Source organism: Leuciscus leuciscus, assembly GCF_965113295.1.
Source record: "Leuciscus leuciscus genome assembly, chromosome: 16".
Lineage (NCBI taxonomy): Eukaryota > Metazoa > Chordata > Actinopteri > Cypriniformes > Leuciscidae > Leuciscus > Leuciscus leuciscus.
The window spans coordinates 23,034,586-23,049,694 of NC_138740.1; the positions used below are offsets into that span (position 1 = coordinate 23,034,586).

Here is a 15,109-nt window from a genome sequence, read left to right on the forward strand (position 1 = left end):
GTATCTTCTTTTGTTATTTAGTAATATATTCAACATGAACATAAACACTCAGCCTAGTTTTAATGATAATCTTTCTTTCTATGCAATACACAAAGTAAGCTAAACCTATTCTAATTGACTTTCAGCCACAGGCAGCATAAAGCTTTTAGTCATACAGTAGTATATTGCATACTCAACAGAACTGTCTAATCCCCAACAGATGTGTTCCTTGAAGGGCACTTACTGAAGGACATTGAAACCCTTCTGACCATGACCAAGAATGTCTGCATAGATGCCTAGAGTACAGTGAAAAATCCCATGTATTTATCAGTTTATGGTATTAAATTGATGGGGATCAAATCCTGTGCCTTGAGTTTGTTAGTGACAAACATTCCAGTTGAGCTACAGGAGTCACAGTACAAATTAGCTTGGACCAAATGCCCCAGTATAAAGAAAAACATATTTTGCCAATCCAAGTGTTTTGAAGGCAATATAGCGTGTTTTCATTCTGTCATGTCCAGGATCTCACAGTGTTTCTGGAAGGAATGCATTTGCGTATGCTGCTCTGGGTCCTGCTGATTCCCTCAGCAGAAACAACGTTTCACATTTCACCATCTGGTTTTCATAGTCAATGCAGGATGTTGTCAAAGTGCAATAAAGCAACAGTGCTTTACAAATGAAACAGAATTGGTCTGGAGTCCGGACACTTTTTGTTGAGGTGAGACCAGCGGTTCGTCTTTTTTGTGAGGTTTCCTTTCTTTTCTTTCTTTTCTTTTTTTCTTTTTAAGTAAAGAGGCAGTCCAGCCCATGCACAGGACAACACTGGAGACAACTGTCTCATTGGAAGGTGCGCATCTTCACATTTTCACATGTGGGACTGCCACAAAGACCAAAATGATCTGGATTACTTTATTTCTGAATCTTCTTGCATCATCAGCTGCGGTGAGTGTTGGAAACTTTTCCTTTCTGTCAGCTGTAATTAATGTAGAATGTTATCCTTAAATCTTAAAGTTTTATTTACCTTGTCATTAAATGGGATACCTGTACAATTTGCTAGAATGTGAAGTATTTCAGTCTTATTATAATAAAATGAATGAACATTGTTATACCATCGTATGGTACTTACATAACTGGTAAAGGTAGATGCTTCAATTTCATGTAATAATACAAATAATAATTCTAAATATTTTAACAAATATTGTACAAATTATTAGTTCTGCAAATTAATATTTTGTATGATGCTCCTCTTTCATGAATATGTAATATTATTAATTATATGTAATATTAATATTTCATGGACTCATCTTGTGAATATAATAATGTGTGGTATATTTTGTTTGTCTTAACAGAATACCAGTGGTACTCGTCGCAATGAACCTGTTATATTAACCGAGGGGTCTGAGTACGTCTCTCTTCAAGGTCAAAAAGAATATTATCACAGAGACGCGGGCAAAGATAAGTGCACTATGCCATGTGAAATGACTGCAAAACTAATGCGTGATGAAAAACATTCCTTGTGCAGTAGGTTTCCTTTTTTTCTGCATACAGTGTGATATATTTCCCACTCTTTTAATCCTACTTTGCAAGCCATTTGATATCTCACTTTCTATTCACTGTTTTGCTTCACAACTCATTGAGGCACAGAGTTTTATGCAGTTTGTGTATCTTAGGTAACCTCCAGCATACCATGGTGTCATATACAAGAAACACTAGGAAGCTGATCAGAGATCTCATCGATGAACAGCAGAAGGCTTTGGAATTTCTCTCAAGCCAGGTATTCTAAAAATGTCCAAACTTCCAAACCGCAAAATCCTCTTCTGCATTCTTAAACATATTGCTCTGATTTTTTTTTTTTTTTTTTTTAAGATAATCGAGCTTATGGCCAAAGTTAACACGCTCAGTTCAGATGTGCAGAGAAGCAACAGTGACATATTTTCCGTGAAGCCCATGGAGTCCCACGGTAAGATGATTAACATGCTGTCAAACTTTCTGCAAAATATTTATCATTTACACATCCTCATGGTGAATTTATTTTCATTCCACAGGGAAAGACTGCAGTGATATCAAAGAGACACTAGGTGTCGTGTCTCCAAAAATCCCTAGTGGAATTTATATAATTCAGCCAGAAAACACAGATGTTCCATTTGAGGAAAGTACCTCCTTTTAGTTTTGTTTAAAATTTTCCAACCACAGTTATTTTAATCAGAAAGCAAATCAAAAATGGTTTTATGTTTACACGTGATGAATTAAGTGTCTTAAACTGGCCAGCAGGTGTTCTGTGAGATGGATTACATGGAAGGGGGATGGACAGTAATACAGAGACGGACCGATGGTCTCACTGACTTTAAACGAATGTGGTCACAGTACTTGGATGGATTTGGACACTTACCAGGTACTTAAGTCAGTTCATTTGTAAATCAATAAATGAATTAACAGGCATTGACTTTATATATATATGTCTCTGAAGGTGAACACTGGTTGGGTTTGAGGAAGATCTTCAATATTGTGAGTCAGAGGAACACACGTTTCCAGCTGCACGTGTCCCTGGTCTCGCAAGATGATTCCACGGCCTATGCTTCATACAACAATTTCTGGCTCGAAGATGAAACTAAATTCTTTGCAATACACCTTGGCAGATATGCTGGTTGTGCAGGTCAGCCAATGGCAAATATTATTAGGGCAATTGGCTGAGCCCGAGTAAAGCTTTTTTTCAACTGTTACACTTGTGGTGTTCCTGGTAAAAAAACTAAAAACTAAAAAAAAACGTATAAATCTCTCGTTATGCTATTATTGCCATATATTGGATTCAATCTCTTTATCAACTTGTTTTCTTTCAATAAGACAGGGTTTTGTATTCCTTTTTGGAACAGAATGATCGTAGATGTCAGGTAAATGTTTCTTTTTGGTAGGCTATACTCTTTTTTAAATTATTTAAGCTTAGTCCTATGGCTGCGTTTAAAGGGATAGTTCTCCCAAAAATGAAAGTTCTGTCATCATTTGCTCAGCCTCAAGTTGTTCCAAATCTGTATGAATTTCTTTCCCCTGCTGAACACGAAAGAAGATATTTTGGAGAATGTCTGTAACCAAATAGTTGATGGGCCCCACTAGTACAAAAAAATAAATAAAAAATAAATCTATATATAATAATTATGTTCTTTTGTGTTCAGCAGAAGAGAGAAATTTTATGCACTTCCCTCGCTAACTTCCCTCCGTCTTGTTCACTCGGATGTACGTCATTGCTTACGTTGCACAAGTGGAACCCTTGCAACCGGTTTAAATGGAAAGCCCTAAGCCCTTGTGGGTAAATAAAGTGCAAGCACTAAGTTGTTGTTGTGACGTCACAATCTTGTTGCATTGGGGTCTATGGATCTGTCTGAAGTGTACATATGAGTAGACCCACTCCCTTGGTCAAAATCTAGGGGTCGAGTGTCTGTCCAAATTAACTTCCCTCATCCGCTTGATGAAGTTAAATGTACTTCAAAATGGCAGCGGGGATTCCCGAGGGGAAGTGCTTATGGAAGATCATGAGTATGTCTAAAAGTGGAGTTAAACACACAGTGACATTTTTTTGTTGGTTTAACTTAAAAACATACCCTGGTTGAAATAAAAAATGTGAGTTAATACAATGAAGGAGATTGGTTTAATCAACAGAAACTCAAAATATTATGTTATCTGAGCCACATGAATTATCTAAGTTGATTTGACAAAAGCAAAAGTTATTACTAATCATGAAAATATATTTTTTTACAGTGTGTGTTCCTTTTTTCTGTGTTTGTTTCCTGTCTATATTAGTTGACCTAAAAATAAAGGTTCTTTTTTATTGGCATTGATGGTTCCATGAAGAACATTTAACATCCATGGAACTTTTCAATTCCACAGAAGGTTCTTTACTGATAAACTATTGTTTCAAGCTCAAATCAATGAGGCCTATAATCAATCAGTTCCAAAAAGAAATACAAAATTATTCAACAAAATTTGTTAAATAAAACAAAAATATTTAATCATTGATAATACATCATAATGAGAGATTTACAAGCAATTTAAAAGTCCCCATTTTTGACCAGGAACAGAAAATTAGGTAAAGTATTTTCAACACAGCTCAAGGATTGAAAATGTAATGTTTTTCTTTTTCTATCTCTCTCTCTCTCTCTCTGAAGGTGATGCTTTTCGAGGGTATGACCAAGAGCAGAATCAAGATACGGCCCCTTTCAGTACCTCTGACGTTGACAACGACGGTTGTTCTCCATTCTGCACGTTTGCTGATAAAGCTGTTGAGAGCTGCAGTGAGAACCAGAACAACACTGGATGGTGGTTTAACCAGTGTGGCAAGGCCAATTTGAATGGCTCACCACTGGACCAAGACCTGTCCACCCAGTCACATATCCACTGGGACACCTGGACCAAAAATGGGACGCTTGTCAAAATCAAATCAGTGACTATGAAGATCAGGAGAGTTGAGATCCCGAATTCCAAATAAATCCATAAAGATTCTGAAGATCATGTATTAAAATGGAACTAAATATAATCGGGTCACTAAGAACTTGCACTTCTGCCCTGTGAACTTTAAAAAAACCTTTTTTTTTTGACAAAAATACAGTTAATACCAATAAACCTTTTGTCATTGTGATTTAGTCCACCATGCCTTTGTCACAGGCCAAAATATTCATACTAATCTTTTCATTGTTATGAATAAAGGGAATTGTGTTATTACTAAAATGTTTTATTTACATGGAACACTGCTAGATTAAACCAAATAATTCAGTCTGAAAGAAACTGTCAAACTATCCAGCACTTGAAATTCCCATGCAGCGGCCCTTTTTTAAATTGACTGTTGTACTTAGTTTGCATGAGACAGTAGATTTTATTCAAAATACTCAAAGCTTGTCTAAAGTAAGCAGTATGATTTGTGTCCATGTTACAGGTTTAATGATTTTTATTAAATTGGAATCAAAACAACTGAACTGATTTTTATGATATAATAATTATTTCTTTTATATTTCGGTTTATTCAAAATCAAATAACAAAAAATTCAGAAGAAAAGAAAAACGTAAAAAAAACCTCCCCCAGTTTATTCCATAAAAAAAAAAAAAAAATGTTCAAGTGTAATTCAAGTTTCACTTTTACTTTACCGGTCTGTTTTCCTGTAAATGGTCCACCGACTGAACAGAAACTAGCTGTGACTGCTAATTTTAATTTATAATTAATTTATAATTAAAAAAGGAAGAGTTCAATTTAAAATTATTGTAGCGTTTCGTAGAAGCACGGGTCTCATAAAACAATCACTTCAGAATAAGGTGAAAAAAAAGAAAGAAAAAAAGGAAGGACATATAGGAAGACCTAAACACATAGCCTAACAAAAGTGCAATTATAATGGTTTGCTTAATATTATTTAACATCCCTAAAGCACATGGGTGGACAATAACAAATAAATTACTGCAGTACTATAGGTGCATTTTTCATGTAGGCTTTAATTTATTACAATATATATTTTTTTTTACTATTTCTTTTCATTCCAAAGCATAATATTTTACTTTTTAATTCAAAACAAAGACAAAGTGTGAATGTAAAGTAATGTGAAAATAATGGTGACGTTGTACCAATCCCACATTGTTCTTATTCTGAAGATATCTAGAGTTACATAAAAAAAATAAAAAAATAAAAAAATATTATTATTAAAGGATTCCACAAAGACCTTCCTCCACTTGAGTTTTTGGGTGTATTACATCAATGAATTTGATTCGTTTTGGATCCCAAACACAGTCTTCCTCAAGACCGCTTGACACCATCCCACAGTTTGGAGGGCACCAGGCAGTGTCGTACCCATTATCATGCCAGGTTTTCTGCATTGGATGACCTTGACGATTAATCTTCATCACTCCTCCAACATTGACCTTCACTCTCACAATCACTCTCTGGTCCACAGGAAGATGTAAAGGGTATCTGGAGGCTTTCTGTGTATCTCGGCTGAGGTAGACGCCACGTCCGAGCATGCCATCATCAGACTGACGGAAACCATCCTGAGCAATTTTTTGCGCAAGCTCCCTTGATGTGCCATGATACATTATGTAGACTTTGCCGTCCTCTGGAGCCGTATAGCTCTCAAGACATGGTAGAGCAGCTGGACCCAAGTCATTTTCTGCCCACATGTTTGCACCTGAACCACAAATAATCGTATGCATAAGACATTAGTTGAAGCAGAAGATTACCACGATGAGTAAGTAAATAAAAATGAGAGATACAATGATAAACTGTGAACTATAAAATGTGAGAAATGCTTTATATGTATATATATATATATATATACACATATTTTATATATATTTTAATTTGATATTTTAACACAAACAGAGAAACTTACCTCTGATGTTGCTTCTAACACTGAATGCAGACCGTCTGAAAGTAGGTTCATGAACACCGCATGCTTATTCAGGGTGTGTCCCCAACGGAAATATTACTCAAAAAACAGCTTTCAGTTTCTCTTTATCTTGGTAAACTATTTTATGAATGATTACATATGGACTTTGTGTAACCCAGTAAGGGTTATTAAGCTCATAAACACCTGTTTACTGAGTACTGGGGTATTTATAAGGTTTTATGATTCAGATAGTATCATAACAATGTCTGTATGCCCACTTTATATAGCCTACTTAAGTACTGCCCATTTAAGAGTTACGTTTGTTTGTTTGGGATGTACTTGCTCAAAACGGGTCTTTGCTCAGCAAGTTTGTTATTTTATTGGTGATTGGTTATACTTCTGATTGGAGAGATAAGAGAGAGGGAGATTTGCTGACCGTAAGAGAGAGTTCTGTTTGTTTTGTGAGTTTAAGACTAAAAAAATTGCAGATATAACGGCTGAATAAGTGTGTTACATGTAAGGTGTAATAAGTGTTGTGAAGACGTTTGTTTGTTTTGCTTGTGTTTTATACTCTGTACAAGAGTTTAAAGGAAGATTTATTTTTCCTGTGAGGCTGCTTTCCCCACGCAGCACGAAGCTTCGTTCATTATAGTGACTGAGAGTGAGAAACCAGATGACTAACCGGCTTTTGACTGCAAATAGTCATCTGAGTGTGGTTCATTTTGAGGACGAGACTGAGTTAAAGCTCCGGACCAAGTCAAGTCAAGTCACCTTCATTTATATAGCGCTTTTACCAATATAGATTGTTTCAAAGCAGCTTTACAGTGATAATAGGAAATTAAAGTAACAGAGATTGTTGGCTTTACAGCAGCTCTAGAATAAAGCTATTGTCCAGCTAAAGTTTGTTTTGATTGATTCACTTCCGTTGCGAAGATCATTAGTTATTAACTTAGGGGCCGCTAACACAACACCGTTCTAACAGAAAAACCTTAACACGCTCCGGCCCGCTCATTTGCACAAAACAGGGCCTGGTGACTCAAGAACGCAAACCTTGAAATAGGTTCCAAGTTGCAAGTCTTGAAAAATTATGAAAAAAAGGTTATCGCTGCGCAAACTTAAAAAAGGTGTGCACATGCGTATTACATGTTTAGTCTAGGTATGCGCGTTTGAATATACACTCACCTAAAGGATTATTAGGAACACCATACTAATACTGTGTTTGACCCCCTTTCGCCTTCAGAACTGCCTTAATTCTACGTGGCATTGATTCAACAAGGTGCTGAAAGCATTCTTTAGAAATGTTGGCCCATATTGATAGGATAGCATCTTGCAGTTGATGGAGATTTGTGGGATGCACATCCAGGGCACGAAGCTCCCGTTCCACCACATCCCAAAAATGCTCTATTGGGTTGAGATCTGGTGACTGTGGGGGCCATTTTAGTACAGTGAACTCATTGTCATGTTCAAGAAACCAATTTGAAATGATTCAAGCTTTGTGACATGGTGCATTATCCTGCTGGAAGTAGCCATCAGAGGATGGGTACATGGTGGTCATAAAGGGATGGACATGGTCAGAAACAATGCTCAGGTAGGCCATGGCATTTAAACAATGCCCAATTGGCACTAAGGGGCCTAAAGTGTGCCAAGAAAACATCCCCTACACCATTACACCACCACCACCACCACCACCAGCCTGCACAGTGGTAACAAGGCATGATGGATCCATGTTCTCATTCTGTTTACGCCAAATTCTGACTCTACCATCTGAATGTCTCAACAGAAATCGAGACTCATCAGACCAGGCAACATTTTTCCAGTCTTCAACTGTTTAATTTTGGTGAGCTTGTGCAAATTGTAGCCTCTTTTTCCTATTTGTAGTGGAGATGAGTGGTACCCGGTGGGGTCTTCTGCTGTTGTAGCCCATCCGCCTCAAGGCTGTGCGTGTTGTGGCTTCACAAATGCTTTGCTGCATACCTCGGTTGTAACCAAGCGGCAACCTCCCCGTCTCACTCTTGAAACCAACACGGAAGTGAGTTAAACTGCAATTTATTGACTGGCTGCTTGAGGCTGGCTGCAGAAGTGAGTCAAATCTGTATCTCCCCCATGTTAGAATTACCAACTTTACAGCAGAAAAAAACATGTTTACAGCCTGGTTCTCTTTGTGGCTTTGGTCTATACAGCTAATTTTGCCCTTCATAACAACTGTGAGGGGGGCCAATTTTTTTAATAACTCATCCGTTTAGTTGATTAATATTTAAAGTTCTGCATAATTAAGGGTGTGTCCACTTTTGAGTGACAGGTGGGCCACTGATGTCAATGCTAGCCGTTTGTTTGCTGTTAGCCGCGTCACTACTCACTTCACCTCAGCAAATTTTAGCTGCTGAACTTGCCATCTCTGCAGTGTTTGTGCTTTTTTTCGGGATTATTTCATACAATTTAATACACCCATTACTTCGCCCACGGCTTTGGATTCCGTTGTTGTCGTCGAGTATAGTTCGAGAGAACAACCAGCGCTGTATTTCAGTTGTTTTCCTCTGTGAACATGCACTAATGGATGTCTGACAATTTCGTTGGTTTTTGGAGTTTTCAGAATCTAAAAACGTCCATAGTTATAAAGGCTCGTTTGTTCTGCTCTCACGGAACAGATAGATTATAATATGCTTATGTACCGTCAGGTGAAATCCTGCAGGTGTCGGTGCTTTCTCCGTCCATGCAATAAATGCACATCCTTGAATGAGCGCGGATTTTCTAGCGCATTTACTTGAACTTCATAGGTAATATATCTATGGTTTAACCCATTTGAGAGGCGGCCAAAATCAGAATTTAAAATGGACTGAATAAGCTCTCTACGAACTTGACGAGCGATGCCGCGCTGACGGACCATAGACTATAAAAAAAGAGTGACTGACATGTAACTGTTATGCACATAAATCACTGTCACACACACTCTCTCAGAATAATAGTTAAGTTACTGCATATACATTTTCAACTAGCAGAATAGTACAGAATCACGATACACAGTCTTACTTGTAGCCATGTCTTTTAATAATATTTCGAAGGGCAAAAACAGGAACTTTTCATTGGCTTTACATCATCAACTGTCACTTTAGCGCGAGGCCCTGTGCAGTCGCAGACTTGGTACTTTCCATAGGGTACTTTCAGTAGCATATAGCATTACCTCCCAAGCCTGAGCTAACTCGATCACGTCGAGCGGTGAGCCGCGAGCGTGGTTTCAGATAGCCAGGCTCCTCCAGCTTCGCCCACGCCCCGCCTCTTTGCCCATTTTCTGTTATCCGAGAGTGCCGCAAGGTGACGCGAGGCCAAGATGGCGACGGGCGACTCCGCCTACTTTAGGCTTCAAAAATGCTCTTCAGAAACCTATGGGTGACGTCACGGACACTACGTCCATATTTTTTTACAGTCTATGGTTGTAACGAGTGGTTATTTCAGTCAAAGTTGCTCTTCTATCAGCTTGAATCAGTCGGCCCATTCTCCTCTGACCTCTAGCATCAACAAGGCATTTTCGCCCACAGGACTGCCGCATACTGGATGTTTTTCCCTTTTCACACCATTCTTTGTAAACCCTAGAAATGGTTGTGCGTGAAAATCCCAGTAACTGAGCAGATTGTGAAATACTCAGACCGGCCCGTCTGGCACCAACAACCATGCCACGCTCAAAATTGCTTAAATCACCTTTCTTTCCCATTCTGACATTCAGTTTGGAGTTCAGGAGATTGTCTTGACCAAGACCACACCCCTAAATGCATTGAAGCAACTGCCATGTGATTGGTTGATTAGATAATTGCATTAATGAGAAATTGAACAGGTGTTCCTAATAATCCTTTAGGTGAGTGTATATGTGCGCAGACGTGTAGTCTTTCTTTACAAATTGACCTCAACAAATTACTTGTCTGGCCTTAAAAATGTATAATACAGAATTATTTATTGCTTCCGAGTAGCCATGTGAACTGGAATTATTTTGACAGCGTTTTATCTGTACAGAAGTAAAGGGAAGGGAAGGAGGCCTTCACAGGGGAGAGACTAGTTGACATTTCAGGATTGCGTTGTCGTCGTGTCCAGGCGCAGGTCCTTCATCAGATCTGGATACAGCCTGGATCTGGCAGACTGCGGTAAACCTCAGGATAAACAGAGAGACTAATATTAGTGTAGACGCCATCCTTCTTATGATGTAATGAGTACATCAGGATTTATGGGAATTGTTCCCGGTTCCGGCTGACCTAATCTATGCAGCCTAACATTGAATTATAGAAGTCTATAATGTGTTATGTGTATGCTAGGTCAAAGAGATGTGTTTTTAGTCTAGATTGGAACTGACTGCTTGTGTCTGCTTCCCGGAAAATGTTAGGAAGACTGTTCCAAAGTTTTAGTGCTAAATAGGAGAAGGATCTACCGCCAGCAGTTGATTTTGATATTCTAGGTATCATCAACTGGACGGAATTTTGAGATTGCAATAGACGTGAAGGACTATAAGTGTTAAGAGCTCGCTCAAGTACTGGAGCTAAACCATTTAGTGCTTTCTAAGTAATCAGCAAATATTTTTAAATGTATACAATGTTTAATAGGGAGCCAATGCAGAGTGTTGACAGAACCGGGCTAATATGGTCATACTTCCTGGTTCTGGTAAGAACTCTAGCTGCTGCGTTTTGGACCAGCAGTAGTTTGTTTATTAAGCATGCAGGGCAACCACCCATAATAGCATTATAATAATCTAGCCTTGATGTCATGAACGCATGAACTAACTGTTCCGCATTTGTCATTGAGAGAATATGACGTAATATAGATATAGTTTTAAGATGGAAAAATACGGTTTTACAGATACTAGACACGTGACTTTCAAATGAAAGATTGGTATCAAAGAGCACACCCAGGTTCCTAACCGACGACGAAGACTTAACAGAGCAGCCATCAAGCGTTAAACAGTATTCTAGGTTATTACGTGAGGACGTTATTTGTCCAATAATTAGAATCTCTGTTTTTTTTTCCAGAATTAAGTAGTAGGAAATTACAAGTCATCCAGTTTTCTATATCAGCTATGCATTCCGTTAATTTTGTGAATTGGTAAGTTTCGTCAGGACGTGAAGAAATACAGAGCTGAGTATCATCAGGGACCAGGCCACACTCCAAGTTTTGCCAACTTATTAGGGTTTATAGTGTAACAGAATATACTGTTATATATCTGTTATAACTGGATAACTTCCTGTGCTGCTTTGAAACTATGTATTAACGCTATACTTGAATTGACTACTACACAATACACTTACCACACAATGCATGTTGCAAAAAACTGGTTGATGCTCAATCTCACTGACTACATGTCTCAGATCAGTCTTTGGCTCGGCCCGTGGCATCGAGGAGCTGGAATGGAGAATGGGAATCTGACTAGAGATCAGCTGCAAGCATCTCTCCTGGGTCCTGTTGCGAGCTCTCTGACTGTCCCACACTGCCCCGCGGACACCGTGGAGAGAAGCGCGCCACCATTCTGCTGACTGCCGGTGAGACTACAGGACGATCCACCACTTCAGATGAAATGGCGGAGTTCATCTGCCTGAAAAAACAGGCGTTCAGGTGATCAGTTGATTTATTTTGGCTCATTCGAGTGAAGAGGCCATTTGCTGTTTTCAAGGCCACAACGCTCCCCAGCAACGTTACAGGCCTGCAATAGGGGGGGTTGTTTTGATTGGTGTGTGTGTGTGTGGGCCCACGCTTTTATATTGACGTTTTTTCTTATTTTGTTTGTTCTACTTACATGTAGTAAGGGAAATCTTGGTGTTTTATACTGTTGTTCGTGTTTTTGAAACCGTGTACTGAATTGTCCTCATTTAATTTATATGGTGTCTGCTATTATTTCCATGGATAATTGAATACCATTTAAGGTGAAATTCATTCAATTCAGATTTAATGTCAATTTGCTGAGACTGTGAATTAACAGGTATTTTAAGAGGTATTTATCAAAAGTAATGTACACTTCTGACTTTTGATAATTCATTCCAGTCTTTATTAATACACAATTTATTCATTTATTTTATTATTTTCCCCCTTTTGTTTTAATAAAATCCTGTTGAGAACTTCTTTAAACTTACCTTTTGTGTTGATTGAGGTTTTTTCTCTGTTGGGTTAATTTCCATTCAGTATGAGCATATTACTATAAGAGTATAAATATATTTAATCTGGGTTACAGAAGTCAACTAAGGTCATAGGAGGGACATTAATATAAAGTCAAGAGACATTGTTAGAACCTGGGTGCTTCACCCTATTAAAGGTTAAGGGTAGGGGGCGCTACATTTGTAAAATATATTGCTATAAATTCTGTAAGATTTAATTTGACCATTTTGTAAAAGCATGTTGTTTATTTGTTTTCTCCAAAAGCAAAGAGAGCCATGCTATGATTCTCGAAACAATATTCCACCTCAGAGCAAAAATAAAATATGAACTTGTTTTATTTAGCAAATTATATATATTTTTTAAACAAAAAATAGTCACATTGTGATATGAAGTGACACTGTTGTGAGAGTTATGAAGTCACAATTACTATATAGTCATTTTGCAAGATTTAAAGTTGCAGTTACAGTTGCAAGTTGCTGGCAGTTGTGAGATACAAATTCACATTGTTGGATGTACAGTAGAAATGAGTTTCCATAATAATACATAAGGTGAATTTAGGTTGATTGGGGCACTTAAATTATAGCTGTGCTGAAAAACACTCAATAGACAGGAGAGCCCAAAGAACAGGTAATGTGTTCCTAAAGGTATTGGCTGTCATGAGCTCTACTTTTAGATGACCTGGCACTTTAAAAAAAAAGAAAAGAAAAAAAGGCAAATAGCTCTGTCGCAATTGACGTGGGTGGCCTGTTGTTTGTCCTGAATCATTGGCAGGACAGATATAATTAACACGCTTAAAAAAAGCTGCGTAGTGTGTGGGCCGATATTAGCATCACTGTCCTTAGGTAAATATGTCAGTCGTTATGCGTGTATATGATAAACCATCTGTACTATGTCTATTTAGAGCAAAGAATCCTGCCAAATTTTGTCCTGCCAAAGACTAAACAAAAAATCCAGCTCTGCTGAAGCATTTCGTGAGCAGGACCTTGCCCTGGGCCTATGTGGGAGTCACTGTGAAAGAGTGGAGGGAACCAGATAACACCATGATATGAGCACAGGAATTTGGTATTTTTTGGTATTGCACAAAAAGGAGACGTCCTGTACTTTAAAGGAGTATTGTCCTCGTTCAGACATAAAACTCCAATGTTTAGAACGCAAAGCTTCCTCCTTACTCTACACAGAACCAACCAAATTAATTAACGGGAAAATAAGCTGCAAAAATGGCTCATTCTGAAATCATCATGCATGTTATGATGTCACAACCAGCACATTCAAGGGCATCATGCACCTATTATTTGTATTATTATTATTTTTTGGATGAGGCACCCGTCACAGTTTTGCCTCACTTCTATCCTTGATATGAGCATGAAACATTTCAAAAACATATCTTGTAAGTGTAAGGTATGTTAGTGATAAACTTTTTCATTTACATAATTTACATGAAGACAGAATTTGAATTTTAAAGCAAATGATCAACAGAATGAGATTTGATTGGACATTTTAGACATGAATGGGTGATTTATCTTTTATTTTAACTTATTTAAATTATAAAATTATTTCTGTGATGGTAAATCTGAATTTTCAGCAGCCATTCCTCCAGTCTTCAGTGAAATTGCATTTAAAATCCACTTGATTAAGTTATGAATATGCATGACTAACATATGACCACATCATTTAACATTTGCGTATAGAATTCTAAAAGTTACAGAAGCAGAAACAGCCTGCACAACTTTTAGGATCAGAGGGTGAAATGGTTATGTGAATTTTTTATTTTTTTTTGGTGCAGGTTTTGGGTGAAAGTTGACTTTAGTGGGGGGAAAAATACCACAAAATCTATAATAAAGCCTCTTCCAGATGATTTACAGACTTTAACTTTCAGACTTTAAAAAGATGTTTTAATAATAATGACAAAGAAAATTGTTATCCAACCATTTATTAGAAAAAATCTTTTTTCATTACCACTAACCAATAAGGTTTCATTTGTTAACACTAGTTAACTACATTAGTTAACATAAACTAAGAATGAACAGTACTTCTACAGCATTTCTTAATCTTAGTTAATCTTAACCGCAACAATTACGAATAGATTTTTAAGATCAAAAGTTATATATTTTGACATAATAGTTAATGCAATGTGAACTAACATGAACATTTTCTTTGACTAACATTAGCAAAGATTAATAAATGCTGTAATTTTTTTTTTTTTTTTTACATTTTTAGTTCATGTTAGTTAATGCAATAATGTTAACAAATGAAGCCTTTTTGTAAAGTGTTACTAATGTTTCATTCCTGGCAAAGAAACTATCTGCAAAATCGTATTGCAGCAAGCCTTGGGCCGAAGGCAGTTAGTTAGCATGTCCTTGAAAATAATAAAAATAGTCTAAAAACAGTCACTCTGATAGTCATCAGTATCAGGGCCTATCAACATGAGAATAGAAACAAGACAGTGGCTTCCCATGACCCACTGTGTGGGTTACCTTTTGACCCATCGGTTTGGCTCACATACTCACGATTTTTGTGGCCAGTAAACTGACCACTGCAGCACGTACACATTTAATCATGTGGGTATACTGTACACACACACACACACACACACACACACACACACACACACACACAAAAACACACACAGATGTGAGACTGTGGGAGAAAGAA

The 15,109-nt window shown here is 37.6% G+C and overlaps 1 protein-coding gene across 2 annotated transcripts; it reads left to right on the top strand.

Moving 5' to 3' along the window:
* The first annotated feature begins 501 nt into the window (after positions 1–501).
* angptl5 (angiopoietin-like 5) lies at positions 502–4,695 on the top strand. Of its 2 annotated transcripts, XM_082142018.1 has the most exons (8): positions 516–921; positions 1,329–1,500; positions 1,650–1,753; positions 1,846–1,939; positions 2,025–2,126; positions 2,249–2,371; positions 2,447–2,632; positions 4,137–4,695. In XM_082142018.1, exons 1-8 carry the CDS (start codon positions 787–789, stop codon positions 4,454–4,456), a joined length of 1,236 nt encoding a protein of 411 aa, XP_081998144.1. In that variant the 5' UTR covers positions 516–786; the 3' UTR covers positions 4,457–4,695. The 2 variants fall into 2 exon arrangements, with proteins under 2 accessions (XP_081998145.1, XP_081998144.1); XM_082142019.1 differs by lacking the exon at positions 2,447–2,632 and having other exon boundaries at positions 502–921.
* The last annotated feature ends 10,414 nt before the right edge of the window (positions 4,696–15,109 follow it).

Bases quoted from the DNA above. Each gene is read 5' to 3' on its own strand.
- angptl5 (XM_082142018.1), top strand. From the start codon at position 787: ATGCACAGGACAACACTGGAGACAACTGTCTCATTGGAAGGTGCGCAT. The intron at 922-1,328 runs GTGAGTGTTGGA...TTGTCTTAACAG, and splicing joins TTCTTGCATCATCAGCTGCG to AATACCAGTGGTACTCGTCG. The intron at 2,633-4,136 runs GTCAGCCAATGG...CTCTCTCTGAAG, and splicing joins CAGATATGCTGGTTGTGCAG to GTGATGCTTTTCGAGGGTAT.